The 20695-nt window shown below is 48.3% G+C and overlaps 2 protein-coding genes across 2 annotated transcripts in view; one reads left to right on the top strand and one right to left on the bottom strand.

The window, feature by feature from the left end:
* NHSL2 (NHS like 2) overlaps positions 1–20695 on the bottom strand; it is a 274214-nt gene that overhangs the window by 15779 nt on the left and 237740 nt on the right. Inside the window, exons 4-6 of the mRNA XM_045051075.1 lie at positions 5202–5357; positions 2181–2308; positions 1682–1877 (exon numbers count right to left, since the gene is read on the bottom strand). Coding sequence (XP_044907010.1) covers positions 1682–1877; positions 2181–2308; positions 5202–5357 — 480 coding nt within the window. The remainder of the gene's footprint in view (positions 1–1681; positions 1878–2180; positions 2309–5201; positions 5358–20695) is intronic.
* RTL5 (retrotransposon Gag like 5) lies at positions 5491–10304 on the top strand. Its single transcript, XM_006943819.4, has 2 exons — positions 5491–9255; positions 9709–10304. The coding sequence occupies exon 1, from the start codon at positions 5884–5886 to the stop codon at positions 7576–7578; it is 1695 nt and encodes a 564-aa protein (XP_006943881.1). The 5' UTR covers positions 5491–5883; the 3' UTR covers positions 7579–9255; positions 9709–10304.

The raw sequence follows: 20695 nt of genomic DNA, 5'->3' as shown, positions 1-20695 counted from the left end.
CCTCCCAATCTGGCTCTGGATACCCACAGCCCCAAGGCGTACATGTTGGCTTTCGTAGGGTCGTACTCAGGGTCACTGGTGAGTCTTAGGTGGCTGAGGGCCATGGTTTTCAGCCGTGACTATGTGTGAAAATCAACTGAGCAGCTTTTGAAACTCTAATACCTGAACCCCATAAGGACACTTAAATCTCTGGCTGTAGGGCCCAAGTAGAAGCATTTTCTTGAACCCCCCAGATGATTGATTATTCAGAGGTACAGCCTGGGATGAGAATCACTGGTGTAGAGAGACAGGTTGAGACTAGATGTTGCTTGATTGTAATCTTTTCTCAAAGAAAGTCTTTGTATGGGCCAGTAAGGACAGTGCCTCCAAGAGGCTACCCTGCTGCCCCCCAGCATCCAGGAAGCAGCCTGATAGCCTGTCCTCCAGTCATCTGATCACATTTTATCAACATTCATCTCTGGGTAGTGATTGATATCTATTTCTCTTAAAACACTGGGACAGTCTTTGCTCCAGGGGAATTGCTAGGGCAGGGGTGGGGTGACACCCGCTGCTCCCACCACTGCCTCTCCTTCAGCAGCTGGCTAACCAAACCCTCCCCTCTCAGCCCCATGGCTACATGTGTCCCCACTCCCCACTGCCCCCACCAAGTTGCTCTGCAGGCAAAATCAGGGCTGGCCTCATTGAGAGTAAGGTGGAAGTTTAAAAACAAAGTGCCCACCTTTACTCTGTGAGTTTCTCTTCTCAGCCCGCACTCCTCTTGGTACGTTTCCCTAGGCTCTAACCTCTATTTCCTGCCTCTAATTTCCTGAGAGGATGCCAGGGGCTCTGAATGGCCCCATATCTAGGGAACGTTGCCACATGTGGCCAGACCCGTCCTCATTGTCTTTATCAGATTTTCCCAGCATACCACTGGCTAGTGCTGGCTCACAGGGTGCCTCTGGTCCCTTTAAGTCAGGAGGTCTTCATTTCATCCAGTCACTGGCCCTACCTTCTTCTGAAATGAGTGACCCTCCTCCTCTTCCACTTACAGCTGGTGGAGTGTGGAGCATGAATTAATGATTGGCATGGTATAGGGTGCCACATGTCCCCAAAGTCACAGCCAGCTGAGCCTCATTTGCCTTGGTCTCTTTCTATTACTTCCATTTTCAAACACTTGCCATGTGGGTTGAAGAGGCCCACCTCACTAGAAGACCGGATGTCTACTGAAAGTATCACAAGGCCCTTGCTCTGTGTTCCAGGTATGATCCTCCCTTTTACCACCAGCACTACTGACCTTGCACTTCCACTCTGGCTCCTATCTGTGCACTACAAATCTGGCTTCTGGCACAAGAAGTTTTCTTTCCCCAAACCAAACTGAACTCACAAACTTGAAATTTCCATAGATGTAACCAAAGAGCACACAAGTTCACAATGTTTTAGGGTTTTCTGTTAAGACAGATTTGTTTGCTACCAGATGGGGTCAGTTAGTATGGCAGTGCCAGTAGAGAGTGAAGAAAGAGCAGCCAGAGCCCCCTCTTCTGCATGCCTCCGTTCCTCGGCGAGAGCCATGACCTTGACAGTGCAGGGTGAGCCAGTAGCAAAGAAAGTCTCGCTCCCTCCCCTGGCACCCAGTGCATTTGGAGAGGATGGTCTGTAGTTGGCATGGAGGGAAGCAAATGGAAGCGATACTAAGCAACTCTACCAGAGATATTGATGGGCACAATGTCAGAGTGCGTGGAGCAAGGTTGAGGCCACCGTTTCTCCTCTAGGATGGGCAGAGGGAAGGGGCTATTCCAGGCAGCTTGCTTGTCGGTTGTGGTAGACAGGCTCAGGGAGGCCTCAGGGGCCCTCACACCCTGGGTGGTAGTCTCATCCTCGCTCAGCTGCCGTTTTGTAGGCTGTTGGGAAAGAAGGTGATGGGAAGGGTGTGCTCCCGACGAGATGAGCCATGCCATGGGATGGCTGTCTAGGTAGGGTGGTCGGAGGCTTCATCTAGGAGGCAGGAAAGTGTGGACAGGCTACCAGGCCAGACACCTGCTGTGTACAGCCCATCTCAGCAGGGCCTCCGGATAGCTCTGCTGGTGGGCAGAGGTGAGTGGCAGCTCCTGATGGGTAACATAAACTGCTTGAGGACCCCTGTCAATGAGTGCAGAGAGAGCTCTGTATGCTGGCTCTCACAGGTGGGGGAAGAGGCAACTCACCATCAATACAAACTCCAGACGCCTGCCAGCCTGGGGCCTTGGGCTAAGGGTGGGCTCAGGGGCCTCATCAGCAGAGCGGAAGGTCTGCCCCAGGAGTCTGGCCTCCGAGTACTGTTCCTCATATTCTTCTGAAAAATAGCACAGTGGATACACACTCTAGGGGGCCATGGCCAAGCACTGGGCTGGGAAGGGACCATGAGAGCTGGGGCTCCTGCTCTAGCTGCCAGGCCTGACTTGCATTGTTTCTCTAGGATATTTTCCGGCTTCTGAGCCTCTGCATTCAGAAATGGAAAAAGTCCTACTTCCCAGGACTGTGAGCGCCAAGGAGAAAAGAGAGTCAATGAAATGGAGTTGTGCCAGTTCTGAGACCAAGCCTGTGTCTTGATGGCCCCCACCTTAGGTGCTCAACCTAGAGGAGAGGTCCGGAAAGCAGACACCTTTTGCCATTGTAGGCTGCAGGGTCCCCTCTCTGAAACCCTGCACCTCTTCAGGTTTTCTGCAGCCCTACCAGGGAAAGGACCTGCATGAATCACGAAGACATCTGCATTGGAAAGTCCAATGTGGAGTGCTCCCTTGGATGTCAAGAACTCTTATTTGAGCCTCCAAGGGCCTGGTTCCCTGCACCTTGGTCCCACTGTGGGTGGTGTCAGGTCAAGAGGGGCTTAGTTGAAGCAGAGGGAAAGCAGAGGTAGTGACATAGAAGGCGGGAGAAGTCGAGGGGCATTGTCAGCGAGTAAGAAGGATGCACAGGATTTGGATGGGCTTCATTTAAGTGATGAATTTGATTAGTAAAGGAGGAACGTGAGAGCAAAGAACCAACAGGTGGGGCTCTATGCACATTTGAACAGACTTTAAGACTCCCAGAAACTTGGACTCAGGAGGGGCCTCAAAAGTTCTCTGGTCCAACACCCCACTGTGGGCTCAGAGTTCTTCCTAAGCAGCCCTTCCAGTTGCTTCTTCAGCCTCCACATGCTCCTGCAGAGAAGGGAGGGCAGCCTTCCTCCCAAGGCAGCTCATTCCATCCAAGAACAGTTGGGGCCGTCAGGTGTGTCAGGAAAGCTCTTCCTTATCTTGAGGTGAAATATACCTCCCTCTATATTTCTACCCACCCATCCTAAATCTGCCCATGGTGGCAACATAAAGCACATGGACTCTTTTTCTGCATGATAGCTCCTCTCTTATCTGAACACAAGGCTCATGGTGTCCCTCAGAACCTTGCTTCTCTAAGGTCACTGCTGCCCTGGCAGGGAGGTGGGGGTTTGGGCTGTAGTCCAGTTGGGTGGCCCAGCTGCTGTTTTCTAGTCCCCTTACAAGTTAACCTTTGTTGGTGTGGATAAATGAGAGCCGATAAGGCTTCTTTACACATGTAACATTCACTCAACAAATGTCTACTGAGCCCCTCCTGGAGATCCAGCTCTGTGCCAGGTGCTTCTAGAAAGGCAAGGGTATGAAGAGATAACATTCTTTATGTTGAGACAGTCAGTCTGGTTATGTGGACAAACTCTACACCCAGGACTAGTAGATGAATGAGTAAATGAAGGGACAAATGAGAGAAAAAGCAGCTCAGAACTATACAAGACCTCTTGAGCTGGATGGCATAAGGCAGCTGGCACGAGTGCTCATGCAGGGAAGGATGCAAAGTGCAGAGTGTTAAAGGGGTTTTTGGGTGAGGCAAGAAGAGAGCTTTGAATAAAGTGTGAGGATTGGGGGTTGGGAGAGCGAGGAAGGGCTTCTAGGTTTGGAAAAAAGCCCAAGTGGGACAGTGAGTTCCTGGCATAGGCATGGAGCTTGCGACTACAACTGAGGTTTTATTTGTATTATTTCATGGAGATAGAACTTACCTACAGTAAGGAACGCAAATATTAAGTGCACAGCTCAGTGAATTTTGACATACGCATGTCCCTTGTAACCTCCATCCAGAGACTGTAATGCCCCAGTAGCCTCTCGCATAGCACTGAGGTTTAATCCTTTTGCCACTCACATTAGCTAAATCCCTCTGATAAACGAGTATGGTTTTCATATTGCAAAGTCTTATCACGGACTGTACAGTCTTTTCTTTTATGGTAACTTTAGTATCGTTCCCAGCCATGCCCTGCGTTCCACAGGACACGTACTGGGAGTTGACGATGCATCTTATCAGGGTCTCTTCAGCTGCAAGATACTCTTGCCAAGCAGGTTACATACCATTTTTACTTCTCACAAAACTTTGTCATGTGGGTAACTGGAATCTGATTTGAAAGACGACGGATTGATCTGAAACTCAGGGAGGTTGGGTAATCTGCATAGTGTCTCACAGCTGGTTAGGCATGGGATTCAAATGTGATTCTAGGTCTGTCTGATTTCAAAGTCTGTGTTTTCTCACTCTACCTGGTGCATGCAATCTGACTGCTCTGGTACTACAACTGGGCTGTTTTTCTGGGTCATGTGGACCCAGCTTGGTGTACAGGGTACTCATCTGTATACTCCAAAGATGCCAGGCTGGGATTTGGGGACGAGGAGAGATCTGGGTGCTGTGTACTGGGCTTCCTTTGATGAGGCAGTAGCTAGCTACCCAGGAGCCACACGGACAAGGTTAAGACAAGAGCAGAGTGAGCGAAGTCCTGAGAGGGAGACCCTGCAGATGCCTCCATTGTCTTTGGGTGCGAGGATTCCAAAGACATGGGTGATGTGGCAAGAGAGGGTCTAGAAGGTTTGTAAGGCCACTCAGGAGGAGTCTCTCACCCAGCTCTCTTGGTAAATGGCTTGACCATTGCCCTGCTTCTGCCTCTGTCTACCCCCCCCCCGCCCCCCATGTACTCTTGAACTGCAAAATAAAGGGGCGGGGGGTGGGTGCGAGTAAACAGCCGTAGAAATCATTAGTCTGGAAGGTAAAGAGATGGGAAATTTATGTTTTGTTTTTCAGTGGGTTTTAAACTGTTCTTTTTCTCTAGCTGGTCCCTGTCCTCTTTCTTCTTCGCCTCCCTCCAGCCGCTGCGCATCTCGCCTGTGGGCTCCGGCCGCAGCCCCCCTCCCTCTCAGTACCTTGCAACAGGCTCTGGAGATTGAGCTGCGCCTCTCGAAGCAGCTCCTCTACACTCGGGGGCCTGCCCGAGGAGAGGAACACGTTCACTGGCTGTCGCCATGACGACCTCGAGTGGGCAGTCGCTGTCGCATTTTCCCGACCCGAGTTAGCTGCAGCTAGGGAAGGAGAGAGTCAGTGAGAGGCGCAGCTGAGGGCGGGGGGGGGGGGGGGGCGGCGCGCGGTGGCCAGTGGGCGCCCGCGGTTCCCCAAGACCCGCCCTGTCGGGGGTGGGGGGGCGGAGCGAGGCTGCGCTTAAAATGCGGGGACTCGCCAGCCGCAAGATTTTTCCTCGACAGATCCTGCCGCAGGCAGCTCCCTCCCGCTCCACCGGCCTCTGCCCGTGCCGCCGCCGCCTGCCGCCTGCCGCCCGCGTCTTCCCGGCTACCGCCGCCGCCCGCCCTCTCCGATCCCTGGGACGAGGTAAAGCGCCCCGGGCCGAGCCACTGGGCACTCCGCCCGGAGCGCCCGTCCTCCGTGCTCGCCCCAGTGGGTGTGGCTCGGCCTCTCCCGCGCCCCGCCGCGGCACTTCGGTCCCCTCCCCCCGCACCCCACCGCCGCATTTCAGCCTCCCCTCGCGGCCTCCAGCTCCCCACCCCCACCCTCGCCCCCGCCCTCAGACTCAGGGCCCCGGAGCTAATCCTAATGTCCGAGGCCGCAGGAAATCTAAACAGCCTGCGCATGGCGAACGTGGCCCTGCGAGAAGAATTAAATGCCCTTCGCGGGGAGAATGCCAATTTAGGCCTTCAGCTCGGAAGAGCCCTAGCCGAGGTTAATTCCTTGCGGGGCAACGTCTCGAGCTACATCCGCTGGCCAGTGCCGGTGGTGCCCGTCCTGGCCGAGGAGAACTTTGAGTTCCCGCTCAGCGAGATCGACGCAGTTCCCGAGGGAGAGCTGCCTTTCTTGTGCTGGCCTCCCCCTCGCGCGGAGCCCGAGTATGCCTCGGACGAACTGCTGATTAGCGTGATCCAGGATTGCGGTACCTCCGACGCGCCCGTCGACCCTCCCCCGCTGCCCATCCCGCCCCCGCCGGCGCTGCCCCCGCCCCCATCGAAGGAGCAGCCGGCACAGCCTCCTCTGCCGCCGCTGGAGCGGCCTGAGTTAGAGCCCTTCTCGGGCGACCCGGTCTATCTGGCCGAATTCCTGATGCGGCTAGAGACCTTCATAGCTGACCATGAGGATCATTTCCCCGGGGGCGCCGAGCGGGTGGCCTTTCTGATCTCCTTTTTCACTGGTGAAGCCAAGGACTGGGCCATCTCAGTCACCCGGGAAGGAAGCCCCCTGCGTGCCAACTTCCCACGCTTCCTGGATGAGATCCGTAAGGAATTCTGCGGGCCCATCCCCCCAAGTGTGGCTAAAAAGGCCATCCGCAAGCTCAAGCAGGGGGATTGTACTCTAGGCAGCTATGCGGATGCTTTTCAGTTCCTGGCCCAATTCTTGTCTTGGGATGACTGCCGCCTTCAAAACCAATTCCTTAAAGGCCTGTCAGAATTCTTCCGCAAGGAGCTCTTATGGTCAACCGAAATGGCCGACCTGGATGAGCTGATTCTCGAATGTGTGGAGATAGAAAGAAAAGTGCGTGTCCCCAAGCCAATCCCTCTCCCTGGGGTTCGCAACATCTTCTTCCCTTTTGCTAAGGACCCTAATATCGACGACAGTGATGAAGAAGAGTACTACAGTGACGAAGATGAAGAGGCACGCAGGCGCAAGCTTTACGACAGGGACCAGCGAAGGCACGTGAGAGGTATTCAGCAGGAGGCGAAGGAGGAGGAGGAGAAGAGGAAGAAGGAGGAAGAGATGAGGAAGAAGCAGCTGGAGGAGATGAAGCAGAAACAGGAAGTGGAGGAAGAGGACGATGAGGATGAGGAGGTGGATGTGGGTGTGGAGGTGAACATATTCAAGAGGAGCGAGGATGAAGATGAGAATAAGGGTGGGGAGGCAGGTGCAGATGGGGGCCAGGAGCCAGAGCAGGAGCCAGAGCAAGAGCCAGAACAGGAGCAAGAGTCAGAGGATGAGACCCAAGATGATGACCTCGACGAGCTGATGGAGATGGAGCCGACCGTTGCCCACGCTTCATCCCAGACTACTGGCTACTATCATGAAAATTTCCTGGATGCATCGCCTCCCATCATACAGCCCAGCAGGCGGAGGAACCAAAACCGAGTCCCACTTCTGGAGGGCCTGCCGGGTACTAATTCACCATTCTACAGTTCGCCGCCACTGATTCGCCGCGCAGGTCGCTTGGGGCAACGCCAGATTCGAAGACGTCCCCCGGTGCTATTCCGCCTCACTCCGAGACAGGGGGGCCACCGGGCGGCACGTGGCCGAATTCGCGTGTGAGTGCTGGGGCAAGCTGGCCAAGCAGAACACACCCTTCTACTGCGTCCCCTGCCCCTGCTATCGCTGCCACACCTGCCCCTTTTGCTGACCAGTACTTGAGGGAGTTCCAGACCTGCAGAGCCCGAAGAAGACTTCTAGAACGCCAGATCATCTTGCAGCCCTGACCAGCAAGTGCCGCGCATCCAACCAAGGCCACCTGGGAAAGAAGGGATCAGCGATAGCTGTCCTCTTGGTGTGCACTCTGCTCAGGCTTGCCACAAGTTAGAGAGCAGGTTTCTGGGCCTGTTCCCATAAAAGAACTAACTGGTCACCCTCTTGTATTTCCCCTCTAGTTGTTCCTAACCCTCACCTCTCCTGCGTTTATTCACCCTGCGTTCTATGGTTTTATCCTCTGACTGGATCACCAGGACTTCACCCAATGCCTCACTGATCTGCCCCCACACCAATGAGCAAAAGGACAGGCTACACTGAACTCCTAAAGCCACCGAGGCCACTTACTAGATATAATCAACGGAAAGCAGGATGGTATCAAGAGATGTACCTAGAAACCGACACTTGCTTCAAGCCACACCTCCAGCAGAAGGGCCCCGAAGAGAACTCTACATCTAGCCCAGTGTGCGCACACAAAGCCACACATCAGATGGACAACTTGGCTGAGATTGGTTCTTGACTGACTGAGCAAGCTCGTTCCTCCTCCACATAGACTACTGTGGCAGGGCTCTTGGACCAGCTCGCCAAATCTGGGACCCTCTCCTCTTACCACACTGCCTTCCCGGGCATCCCCAGCCATTAGAGTCCGATGTTACAGGCTCTAACCCTTTTCTTGATGTTGCCTAAAAGGTGGAGGATGGGGAGGAGGAAAAGGAGGGGGAGGAGGAGAAGAAGGAAGCAGCAGCAAGTCAGTTTGACATTGTAAGGAATGACTCTTTCCTTAGGGACAGTGGTCTCTTTCCCTGACCAGGCCTTGGACTGCAGTCCCCAGCCAAAGGTCTTTGCAGGAGACTTGCCTTCCTTGAGATTCCAGAGGAGGCCTAATTGGCCTTTCTTTTCTGGACTGTTAAAAGAGAGAGGGCCCAAGGCCTGCTCTTTAATTTCGACCTAAAGGATTCCTTAGTTCTGAGAGGAGAGAGGAAGGTTCTGTTTACAGAGACTGCACACACTGCAGCCTTAAGCTGGGATGTCCTCATGTTTCTTATATGGGAGGGGGGGGCAGCCATGGCCTGGTGCTGGACCTCCATTAGACAATGAGGCTTAAGAGTGTGACTGCCTCCTAGTAATCCCTGGGACTTCTGGGTACCAACATAGGTGCCCTCATAAAGGGTCTTGCTGCTTGTCTTGGGTCTAGAAGACACTGCTTCTGCAGTGAAAAAGTACATACTATGTCACTCTGGCCACAGAATGCCAGCCAGACCTGCTGCTGGCCTGAACTGCCCCCAACACTGAGCCTCCTGCCTAGTGTCTGGCAGCTGGGCACATGTAGCCACAGTGTCTGTGGCCAGAGGGAAGAAAACATAGTGAACTCTGCCTCTGTTCCTCACCGGAGTCTGACAGATAACCTCAGCCCAGCCTTAGGATTTTGAGCCTGGAGGCAAGAGGAAGGAGCTGGAGGAAGAGGAGTCACAGAGAAACCCAGTCCTCTGGCTGGTTTCTGGTGAGGTCTCTATTCATCACTGGGAGGTAAGAAGCCCTTTTGTTTATAACCCACTTCTTAGCCTGGGAATCAGTGGAGCCGGGTTCCTATAACCTGTTGCTACCTCTTAAAAAGGCTCCCTCCTTCTCCAAGGAGAAAAATAATAGATAATCATTATAGAAAAATATGGAAAATAGAGAAAACTATAAGGACAAACACCCTCAAACATTCAGGACCCGACCACACAGATGCAAGTACTATTAACACTTTGTTGCCTTTCTTTCTAGCGTGTTCTCACTCTGTCTCTTCAAAGCTGAGATCATCCTGTAAGCTCTTGATCAGCAGGATTTAAAATGGCTGCCACCGATGCAGTCATGCATACTGAATAATTTATTTAAGCATTCTCCTGATTCGTTGGACATTTCAGTTGCCTGGTTTTCTCCATTCCCACCAGTGTGGGAGTCAACAACCTTGTAAAGAAAATTTTGTCTGTTTTTCAGCTATTTCCTCAGGAGAGAGTTCCAGAAGGGGAACTGCTATTCTTCTAGGCTGTGGACCCTGTTTGCTGACAGTCGACACGCTGGCCCTGCTGCCCATGTCCCTGAGTGAGAAGTGCAAAGGACAGGTGCCTTGCACCCCAACCTCCAGGGACCCCTCAGCACAGGCCCTGCCTGTTCCCATGGTGCTTCTCACCCTGAGCCTTGTAGTCTCCACCGGGAAAACAGCGGATGAGCAGTGAGCTGGTTTCTGGCCCTCTGGTGGCAGGGGGCTTGGGCTTCCCCTTGACCCTCTTTCCCTCCCCCTTTTCCCAGATCTTCAATATTTGTTGTGATGTAACAGTCACAAGAGCTGTAAGAGGAACTATGGGCTTTGGGTGCTTTCTTGGGTTGAAAGCGGGGTGGGGGTGGGGGTGGGGAAATGCATGCGGGGGGGCGGGTATGAAGGCAGCCCAAGGATTCCCAGAGACTCGGGAGGAAACCCATTTGAGACAAATGTGTTATTGTTATTGTGTTATTGTTGCATTACTGTGTTGTGAAGATAAATCATTCTGTATGCTAAAGCTTTCTCCTCAATAAAAATATAAAGGGTGTGTAAAGATTGTGTCTCTCTGCATTATTGAGCAAACATAGATGAGTACTCAATAGGCATCATTTACCAGGCACCTTGCCTGAATCAACCCTAGCCTGAAGCCCTGTGACCCTTAGATGAGGAAACGAAGGCCCAGTGAGGCTCAAGGGACCTACCTAGAGTCCTACACATTTGTGGATGGCAGTTGTTGGGAGGGAGATAAAAGGATTAGCCATCTTGAAAAATAGCATTAGTTCTCCACTTACTGGGATATAAAGCTATGAGTGGCCCAGTCCTATCATCCTAAAACGGCACCCCTCCTGGCCCCCAACACACACACACACACACACACACACACACAACTGACCAGAGAGGTGGGGGGAGGAGGGAGGCCCAGGGGCTGGGTGGCGCTGGTGAGTTGGGAGGGCCCTTCCATTTTGTGGCACTAGGTGGTGCTATGGGACACCAGTGAGCTGGTGGCTGAATATTTTTAAATACACATGCCCAGAGCCGTTCACACAGAACCGCTTCCAGCAAGATTTCACTGCTCCTCACAGACTGTAGGGTCAGAAGAAACTGAATCCTATTCTTGGATTTGGTAATGTTTCCCAGCTATGAATTGGAATTTCTCCCCCTGGGACAGTGGGTGGGAATGTTTACTGAGCCCCCTACTAGGTACAAGTACTTTGCTGGGCACTTCACATCTTTATCTCATTTCATCTTATCCTCATCTTACAGATGATTGAACAAAGGCTTAGAGAGGAGAAGTCACTGGTCCAAGGTTTACAGCTGGCAAGTAGCTTTTCCACAGTTCCACTACTGCCCAAGAGTTAGCTCCCGGGACCCTTTGCCCCTTTCTGCCTCCACTCACTGCCCTTACTATCTCCTAGGCCTGCACACCCACCCTGTCCTGCCCACCCTCCCCCAAGCTTACAGGAGCACAATGAGAAACAAAGCACATTTGCTTTGCCCCTTTAAGAGGTTGGGGGGAAGGAAGGAAGGAAGGAAGGAAGGAAGGAAGAGGGAAGTGGGGAGGGAGGGAGGAAAGGAGGAGAGAGGAAACCAGCATGTTTCTGACCAACTTTCACCAACACCTCATTTCATTCCCACAACAACTCAGTGCAGCAGGTAATGTGTTTCCTTTTAGAGCTGAAGGACCTGAATTTCAGAGACACTAGGTTCCATGGGGGACTTGGGTATTTGTGACTCCCAAACTCATACTCTCTCAACTCTAATACCCCATGCTGATCCCAAGAAAGTCCCTCAATGAGCTCAAGTCTCAACCTGACTGAATTCTGGGTCCTTGCCAAAGCAAGCAGATATGTGCATCAGGTGCACTGTCTCTGGAGGCTTTGGGAGAACCAGCCAGGTGGCCGCTCTGCCCTGCAGGGAAGGACCTGCAGAGTAAGGTGCTGAGTTTAAGGTGATGAGTAGGTGTGTGTGGCTGACTGCCCCTTCTGGGGGAGGGACAGAGCTGTGGTGCTGTGGGCCGCATCAGTGAGCACTGGGGCTTCCGTTTCTGCTTCAGGGGGTCAGACAAGGTCTCTAGCACCCCTAGAGTTTCTCATGCCATCGCAGGTAGGGATAGGTGAGCCCAGGTTGTGTCATGCCCCATCAGAGCAGGTGGAGGAAAATAAGAGGAAGGTGAGCCTTGCCCCAACCCTGCAGCCAAAGGCCTTGTGAGTATAGGGGAAAGAGCCCTGGATTCCAGTCCCGCCCTGACACTGACTTGATTTGGGACTGTACCTGAGTCCTATTCCTATTCAGACCACAGCTTCCACATCTGTCTAGTCACTGTTGGGTTCCTGGTACCCAGCACAAGGCTGGGTACACAGTAGGATCTCAAACCTAGTTTGGTACATGAATGAAGAAATGAGTGGAATAAATGGGCTGCTGGATGGAAATGTCAAGGCAGCCTGCCAAGGGCATCTGCAGATGGCATGAAGTTTGGAGGACTAGAGGATCCCTTTCATAATGGAATCAGGAGCTCCCCCTCCAAATTTCCCTAACCTGGAAGGGTGTGCTGAAATGGCCTTTATAAGATGCACATGTGAGACCTTGTAGTCAGGTTCAGAAAAACAACCACAGAAGCCTGAGTGGGAGAGATGTGGCTTAGGAGAAATTTGTGGGAAAAAATCAGAGAACTTGATGGGGGCTCAGGATGACTCAGCAGATTTATGAGGATGCCAGAAATGAGAATGCCTTCCTGGGCTGCTACAACAGAGTATGGGATCCAGGAGATGGGCAGACCCCCACCTGGGGTCCTGGCTGCCCAATGGAAGGTAGCCAGGTTGCACCTCACAGAAGCCCTCTTGCATACCAAGAGTAAGGAAATATTGGCATAAAAGAAAGGAAAAAGGAAGCAAAAAGTGGGGGCAATAGAAGGGCAGCAAAGATTGTAAGAGTCATAAAAACCCTGTCCCCAAGATATGGAGGAAGGCAGAGAGCATCTTGCTGCCTGTGAAGTGGGCCCCGCAGTTCCCATTATTCATTCTGTAGGGACCTAGCAGCTCAAGGTCACTTGCTTGAGTTCAACTATGAAATCCAGCAGTTGGCCATCTTAACCTCCACCCTCTACTTGCCCATACTGGTAGAATCAGAATCTCCAGGAATTTCTATTTTTGAAAAGCTCCCTGGGCAATTCTAATGCCTAGCCTAATGCAGAATACAGCCTTGGGGACTAACTATCCTGGCTGACATTTAATGGCCAGTTAGGTTTTGAGCCTTCCCATAGAGCTCCCCTGGAGCAAAAACAAGCCTGGAGATCCTGTATTAGCACATAGTAAGTGATGAAGGAATATTTGTGCAACTGTCCTCCAGCATGTGCCAGGGTTGGTGTGAGCTCACCCCTCCTGGATACCTGCTCGGATTGCACCCTCCTGAAAGAGATGTGCCAAAGGATGGATGCAGAAGTCTGGACCTGAGAAACCAGGTTCATTGGAGCCTAAGCCAGAACTGATTCAAATGGAACCTTGGCCTCTCCCTGGGGGTTAAGGACAGGCATTAACAAGGCAAGAGATTACCCACTAAATGGTGTTGGGAGGCTCCACCTCTGGCTAGCACTTCCTGCATCCTGACCAGCCTAGGGAAAGCTCTGAAGGCCCCTTCTCCCCAGGGACTCAACAGACACAGAAACACAAAGCCAGGATTCTCAGTTGCTGTGGTAACAGTGGGACCTACTTGGAAGAAAACAGTCTCTTGAAATGCTTAGGAGGATGGATATTTCCTTTGACAGGGCAGGCTCTGGCCTGCTCCTTATGTCCCCTCTTCTCTTCCTGCCTGCCTCACATAGGAGTGTAGCTGGGGCCCCTCCCCCCAGCAACTCCCCTGGGAGAGGGGTGCCAGAAAGTAGGACCCTGGCTTTTGATTTTGCTCTTGCTGTGGGCTGTTAATAAATGGAAAGGGTTAGAATGTGAATTCATGGCAATTATGCTCTGGCCTGAGGAAGCCCTCCTTCATGAGACCCATGTACAAACATGAGGAGGGCAAGTGCCCCCAGCAATTGCGGTCCTACCTCTTCCCCACCACTCACATGGAGACAAAAAACAGAGAGAATTCCAGAAGCTCCAGACTTCTCCCCCACAGTCCAGCTTCTCCTCATCTCTCACCTGGACTAGCAAATAGCCTTGCTGCTGGTCTAACCAGTTTCTTGTCTCTACCCCTTCTAATCAATCCACCTTCCTGAGAGCTTGGGGGTGGGTGTGGTCCTTTGAACACACAAATCTGGTCCCATTGCCCCTATTCAAAAACCTTCCAAGAGCTCTCCTTCCTCTATTGGAAGACCTGCAGATCTGATTCTGGCATTCTTCACTATCTGGTCATAAACTACCTGTGCCATCTCGTCTACCCATGCCATCATTCTTCCCTCTTCCATTCAGTCCAAACCCCAGACATCCCAAGTTACTCCCTTCTTTCCTTATCTACCAGGCCCTTTCATGCCTCTGGGCCTTTGCATACCCTCTACCCTCTGCCTTAAGAAGTCATAAGTCACTTCTGGCCCAACTGGCAATCTTATCAGCTCAAAGATCACTTCCTCCACGAAACTGCCTTCACCCCACAGACAAACTCTTGCCTTTCTGAGCCCTCATTTCCTTCCCTGCTTCCGACCCCACTGCTCTGTGAAGCTCAAGTTCCACCTGGGAGCAGAGGCTGGTTCATGACTCCAAACAAGTTTGTTGCTGCAAGGCTGCTTGCTGTTCAGTGTGAGAACATGCACTTGTCCCCTTTGCACGTGGACTTTGGAAGGAGTACTAGCTTCCTAAGATCTGGCAGAGGGTTCACTGTATGCAAGCACTGCGCCCCCACACTTCCCAGTCAAGTTGGGGGTGTGGACAGTAGGAAAAAGTTGGGCAAGAGAAAGCAAGAGTTTGCAGAGCTGGTTGTTCATTCCCAACTGAGCACCCTGTTGATGGCCTCCATCTTTTTGGGGAGCCATCGCTCCCTCTCAGTTGTGGGGCACAAGGTAACATCCAGTGGGCTTGAGAATCACACAGACCTGGCTTTGAACCCTGGCTCTGCCACTTCCTTGTTGGATACTCTTGGGTTGGTTATTTCACCTCTCTAAGCCCCATTTCCTTCTTCTAAAATTGGAGATAATAGGGGCGCCTGGATGGCTCAGTCGGTTAAGCGGCCGACTTCAGCTCAGGTCATGATCTCACGGTCCGTGAGTTCGAGCCCCGCGTCAGGCTCTGTGCTAACAGCTCAGAGCCTGGAGCCTGTTTCAGATTCTGTGTCTCCCTCTCTCTGACCCTCCCCCGTTCATGCTCTGTCTCTGTCTCAAAAATAAATAAACGTTAAAAAAAAATTAAAAAAAAATTATAAAAAAAATAAAAAAATAAAATAAAATTGGAGATAATAATAGTGTATATTAGCACAATAATTGATATGAACCAACAACAATAAAAATATCTACTAGTTATTAGCACTTACTATTTGTTGGGCACTAAGTGCTTTACATTTATTAACTCACTGAATGATTACAACAACCATATGAGGTAGGTAGTGTTATTAGTCCCCATGTTGCAGGTTAAGAAATGGCATGGAAACTTTAACTTGCTCAGTGTCACAGCACTAGCATGCAAGTGCTTTCAAGCCCTCCAAGTAATATAAAGCAAGGTCTGTAGGTCAGAAGTGAGGCCAGTGGAGCAGGAGAGCACCAAGATCCAGGTCAGGGTCTTAATCTCTCTTAGGTCATAGATCCCTCTAGCAGTTTGGTGAAGCCACTGGACCCCCTCTAAGAATAATGTTTTCAGGTGCATAAAATAAAATCCATAGATTTACAGAGTAAAACAATCATATTGAAATAGTTTTAAAATATTTCAAAGAAATTATGATCTAGTTATATTACTACTTTAATAATGCATTAAATCACAAGATTTAGTGGTAAATCTGTAGGTAGAAGTTTTGAAGTAATGATGAGCATAAGTAACTTTTTTGAAATATAACTGTGATGTGATATGAAAATATTTGTGATTTCTATTAGGGATAAAGTAACAGATACTACTAATACTATTTTGGCTTGTTGCCTACATTATGAACTTGAGGAAATGCTAAATTTCTGTTAGAGATTAGTGGAAAAAAGATCAAATAATTTTCGCATTCCAAGTTCATAGATCCCCTAAATTCTCTCCACATACACCTTCAAAGGTTCATGGAGCTCAAGTTAAGGAGCCCTGCCCTTGGGTGTCAGAGAAAAGACAATGGCTGCACTATCAGATGTGAGGAGAAGCTGGGGGCTGGCAGAAGGACAAGTGTGTGGTTTCTCTTTCAAGAACTGTTTACAGAAATCATGAAGTCCGGCAGCTCCCTCTTCCTCTTGGTCCTGAGTCAGCAGTCCAGGGTGGGGCTGAGGCTGTCACACTTGGTTTGAGTTTTAAACTCACCACACACCCATCCTTAAGAGTTGATTTCTTGCTACTTCCTTAACCAGTGAAATCTTGGTGGGTTTTACTCCATTTTAAAATTTGGACCTGCTTGCACACACAGATTTCTCATTAGTCTGGAAATAATCTTTAAGTGGATATTTTATTGGCTCTAAGACATTTTCTGAGTTAATGGATTCTTCTACCATAGCACCCCAGCCAGGCTTTAGGGCTCACAGAGGGAAAGGGAAATATTACTAACTGTGCCATGAATCCCAGAACAATAGTCAGAATTGACACTTTCCCAAAATACCAAATGCTTTTTTCCTGACTTCCTGAATTTGCCACCTGTCAACTGATTCCCTGCCAACCAGGGCAGCACAGTCCTGGGTGCCATGGCCAAGGAGACAAATGGTCAAAACGGCAGTAGGCCTCTGCTTTTCTAACTTGCCTCTATTCCCATTCAAGACTCAAAGAGAGCACTGTTCACAAAATCCAGACCCCAAGCCTACTCACAATGCCTTGCTTGGAGGTCCCAGCTGGCCAGGGTCTGCTGCCTTCTGCTCTTCCCTGGGCCCTGATATTTACCCAGAAATGAGCAACACTTGGCTGATGTCCATGTGCTAAAAAGGCTGCATCTCATTTTCCAAAGTGAGAGGGTACAATTGTGATAGCTTTATGAACTATAGCTATTGGCTAATAAAGAAGCTATTTCAGAATGAATCTACCTCAGTTGGTCAAGGGAACAGAACAGTATGATTTGGGGGCAGGAGGCAGGGTGAGAGCTCCATATGCTGGAATGTGAAGAAGACTTAATTTTATTTACTATAAAAGAAATATATGTATGTTCTTAGATTGGCCAAGTCTCCCAAACGTAGGCAGAAGGAGACTGAGGACCAAATGAAAATACAAAAGAACTTTGGTTAGCTAGATTGACCAAGAATAAAGAAGAGAAGATCCCAGTTACTAAAATAAGAAATGAGAGAAGGGACATTATAATCAAACTGGAAACAAAGGATTATAAAGAATAACTATGAACAATTGTACAAACACATTATGAACTTAGATGAAATGCATAAATTTCTAGAAAGACACCAACTATTAAAAACGACTGAAGAAGAAATAGAAACTCCAAATAAACCTATAATAAGTAAAGAGACTGAGTTAGTAATCAAAACTACCCACAAAGAAAAGCCCAGACATATATGGCTTCTTTGGTGAATTATACCAAACATTTAAATTTTTTTAATTTTTAAAATCATTTTTAAAATAATTATTTAAAAACTTAAAAAATTTTTAAATATTTAAAAATTAATTAATTTTTAAATTAATTCTTAAGTTAATTTAAGAATTAATGTCAATTCTTCACAAACTCTTTCACAGTATAACACTTCTCAACTCATTCTATCAGGTGAGTATTACCCTGATACCAAAAACTAGACAAAAACACAGGAAATGAAAACTATAGACCCATATCTCTTATAAATACAGACACAAAATTCTTCAACAAAATACTAGCAAACCAAATCCAGCAATATATAAAGAGGATCATACACCATGGTCAAGTAGGATTCATCCTAGGAATGCAAACTTGTAACATGTGAAAATCAGTTGATGAAATACACATATTAATACAATAAAAAACAGAGACATAATTACCCTGATAGAGAAAAGGTATTTGACAAAATCCAACACCTCTTCATGATAAAAAACAAACAAACAAACAACAACAAACCCCCAAACGCTCAACAAACTAGTAATAGAAAGGAACTTCCTCAAACTGACAAAAGGCATCTATGAAAAACCCACAGTAACATCTCAGTGGTGAAACACTAGAAGCTTTTCCCAAGATCAGGAACAAAGCAAGAGTATCCACCCTCACCACTTCTACTCAACATTGTACTGGAGGTTATAGCCAGAGCACTTTGATAAGAAAAAGTAAAAGGCATTGGAAAGATTAGAAAGGAAGAAGTAAACTAACTATATGTGAAGATGACATGATCTTGTATATAGAAATCCTAAAGAATCTGCTGAAAGACTATTAGAATTAATAACTAAGTTCAAGTGTTCAGGATATGAAGTCAATATAAAAATTTTTATTGCTATACACTTGCAATGAACAATCTGAAATAAATTAAAACAATTCAATTTATAGTATAATCAAAAGAATGAAACACAAATAAATTAAACAAAAGTGGTACAAGACTTGTACACTGAAAACTTACAAAACATGTTGAAAAAAATTAAAGAAGATTGAAACAAATGGAAAGACATCCTATGTTCATGGATCAAAATACTTAATACTGTTAAGATGGCAATACTCCTCCAAATGATCTACAGATTCAACGCAATCCCTATCAGAAGCCCAGCTCAATTCTTTGTAGAAATGGACAAGCTGATTCTAAAATTTATATGGAAATTCAAGGGGCCCAGAATGGCCAAAACAATCTTGAAAAAGAACCTGGAGAAACCTCACACTTCCTGATTTCAAAACTTTATACAAAGCTACAGTAATCAAAATAGTGTGCTGCTAGCATAAGGATGGACATATAGATCAGTGAAATACAATTGAGAGTTCAGAAATAAACTCACACATCTGTGGCCAATTGGCTTTTGACAAAGGTTTCAAGTTCATTCAATGAAGAAAGAACAGTCTTTTCAAAAAGTGGTGCTGGGACAACTGGATTTCCACATGCAAAAGAATGAAGTTGAAATTTATTCTCACATTCATACAAAATTAAACTCAAAATGGATCAAAGACTTATATGTGATAGCTAAAACTATAAAACTTTTTTTTAACGTTTATTTATTTTTGAGACAGAGAGAGACAGAGCATGAACGGGGGAGGGTCAGAGAGAGGGAGACACAGAATCCGAAACAGGCTCCAGGCTCCGAGCTGTCAGCACAGAGCCCGACGTGGGGTTCAAACTCACGGACCGCGAGATCATGACCTGAGCCGAAGTCGGACGCTTAACAAACTGAGCCACCCAGGCACCCCTAAAACTATAAAACTTAAAAGGAAATATAGGTGTAAATCTCTGAAACCCCAAAGTAGGCAATGATTTATTTTTTTTTATGCTCTTCCTTTTTTAAAAATGAAATTTGTTGTCAAATTGGTTTCCATGCAACACCCAGTGCTCATCCCAACAGGTGCCCTCCTCAATGCCCATCACCCACTTTCCCCTCCCTCCCACCCCCCATCAACCCTCAGTGTTCTAAAATTGTGGTAATGGCTACACAATTCCTTACATATACCAAAACCCATGGAATTGTACATTTTAAGTGGATGGGTTGTATGGTATGTGCACGAATTATGTCTCAATAAAGCTCATTACAGAAAAGAAGCTTGGTAAGTGAGAAATGTACCACAATATTATACTTAAACCTCAAAACAAAGTCTACAATATGAGATCAGGGTAGCTGTGTGATATACTGCATAAATTCTAGTGCATCTTAGAATATTCCATAGTGAACATGTATCAATAGGGAATGCATTCATTGAAAAGTAAACTATTTCCTGGGGTGCATAGAAACACTCTGTAGAGAAAGGCACCATACTAGATCTCAGCAAACCCTTACTGACGTGTCTTTGTTCTAGGTGCCATAGTTTAAAAGAGGAAATTGGTCCTGAGAGCAGCACTAATGGATGGAGCTTCAAGCTTACCACACACCCACCCCAATAATCTGACCTGGATCTTGATCTTGAAGTCAGCTATCTTGGACCTATGCCAGGATTTTATAGCCCAATCAGAAGTCTTCTGGTACAGAGAGATATATAGGTGGCAAGATGGAGATACAGATCCTGCTGGCTAGCTGTATTTCACTCCTTTACAGATGGAGATCTAGTTGAAGCTCCCAACAAATGTGGAGACTTGTCCACAACAGTCAGCAAGGTCTCCCAGCTTCCAAGACCCTGCTGGTTCTCAGCTGGACACTTTCTCCTTTCCTGAGGATGAGTCCATTGCCCAGCCCTCATGCCCAATTCCCAGTGTCCTCTCTGGGGCCAACCATCCTTGGTTGAGATTCCTCAGTTGGACCAGACTCTGGCTCGCATCTTATCCTTTCTAACCCGGAGGCACTTTGTGCTTTGCTCTGATGTAACCTGATGAGCTCACAAGTGCCCTCCTGTCCCTGAGTGGAGATGGAGACCTGGTATGGCAGTCCTGTATCTTGAGTCCTCTAGAGTAGTATTTACTTCAATTCTGCCCATGGTTATCTCTGATCCAGTACATTTCTTTTGTGCAACTGAATATATTTAACATTTTGATTCCAAAAATGTATCCTATTTAGCCACATTTCACAAGTTTGTGATTAGAGAAAGAAATCCATCCATAATTTTACCTTGTCCATCTACATACATATTTTTGTATACGAACTATCACAGGAAAGATACAATTTTGCACCATTTTTTTTTTTTTACTTATAACATCATAGGAACGTTATGATCCAGTATTTTACTTAGAATCACTGTCATTCTAAGGGAGAAGACAGAAGTCCTTGGCTCCATTATTTCCTATAATATATATGGCCCTTACCATGTCCTGGACATTGCTCTAAG

The sequence above is a fragment of the Felis catus genome, chromosome X, assembly GCF_018350175.1.
Source record: "Felis catus isolate Fca126 chromosome X, F.catus_Fca126_mat1.0, whole genome shotgun sequence".
Lineage (NCBI taxonomy): Eukaryota > Metazoa > Chordata > Mammalia > Carnivora > Felidae > Felis > Felis catus.
The sequence above is the reverse complement of the archived record's forward strand: the minus strand, read 5'-3'. Positions and strand labels throughout refer to the sequence as shown.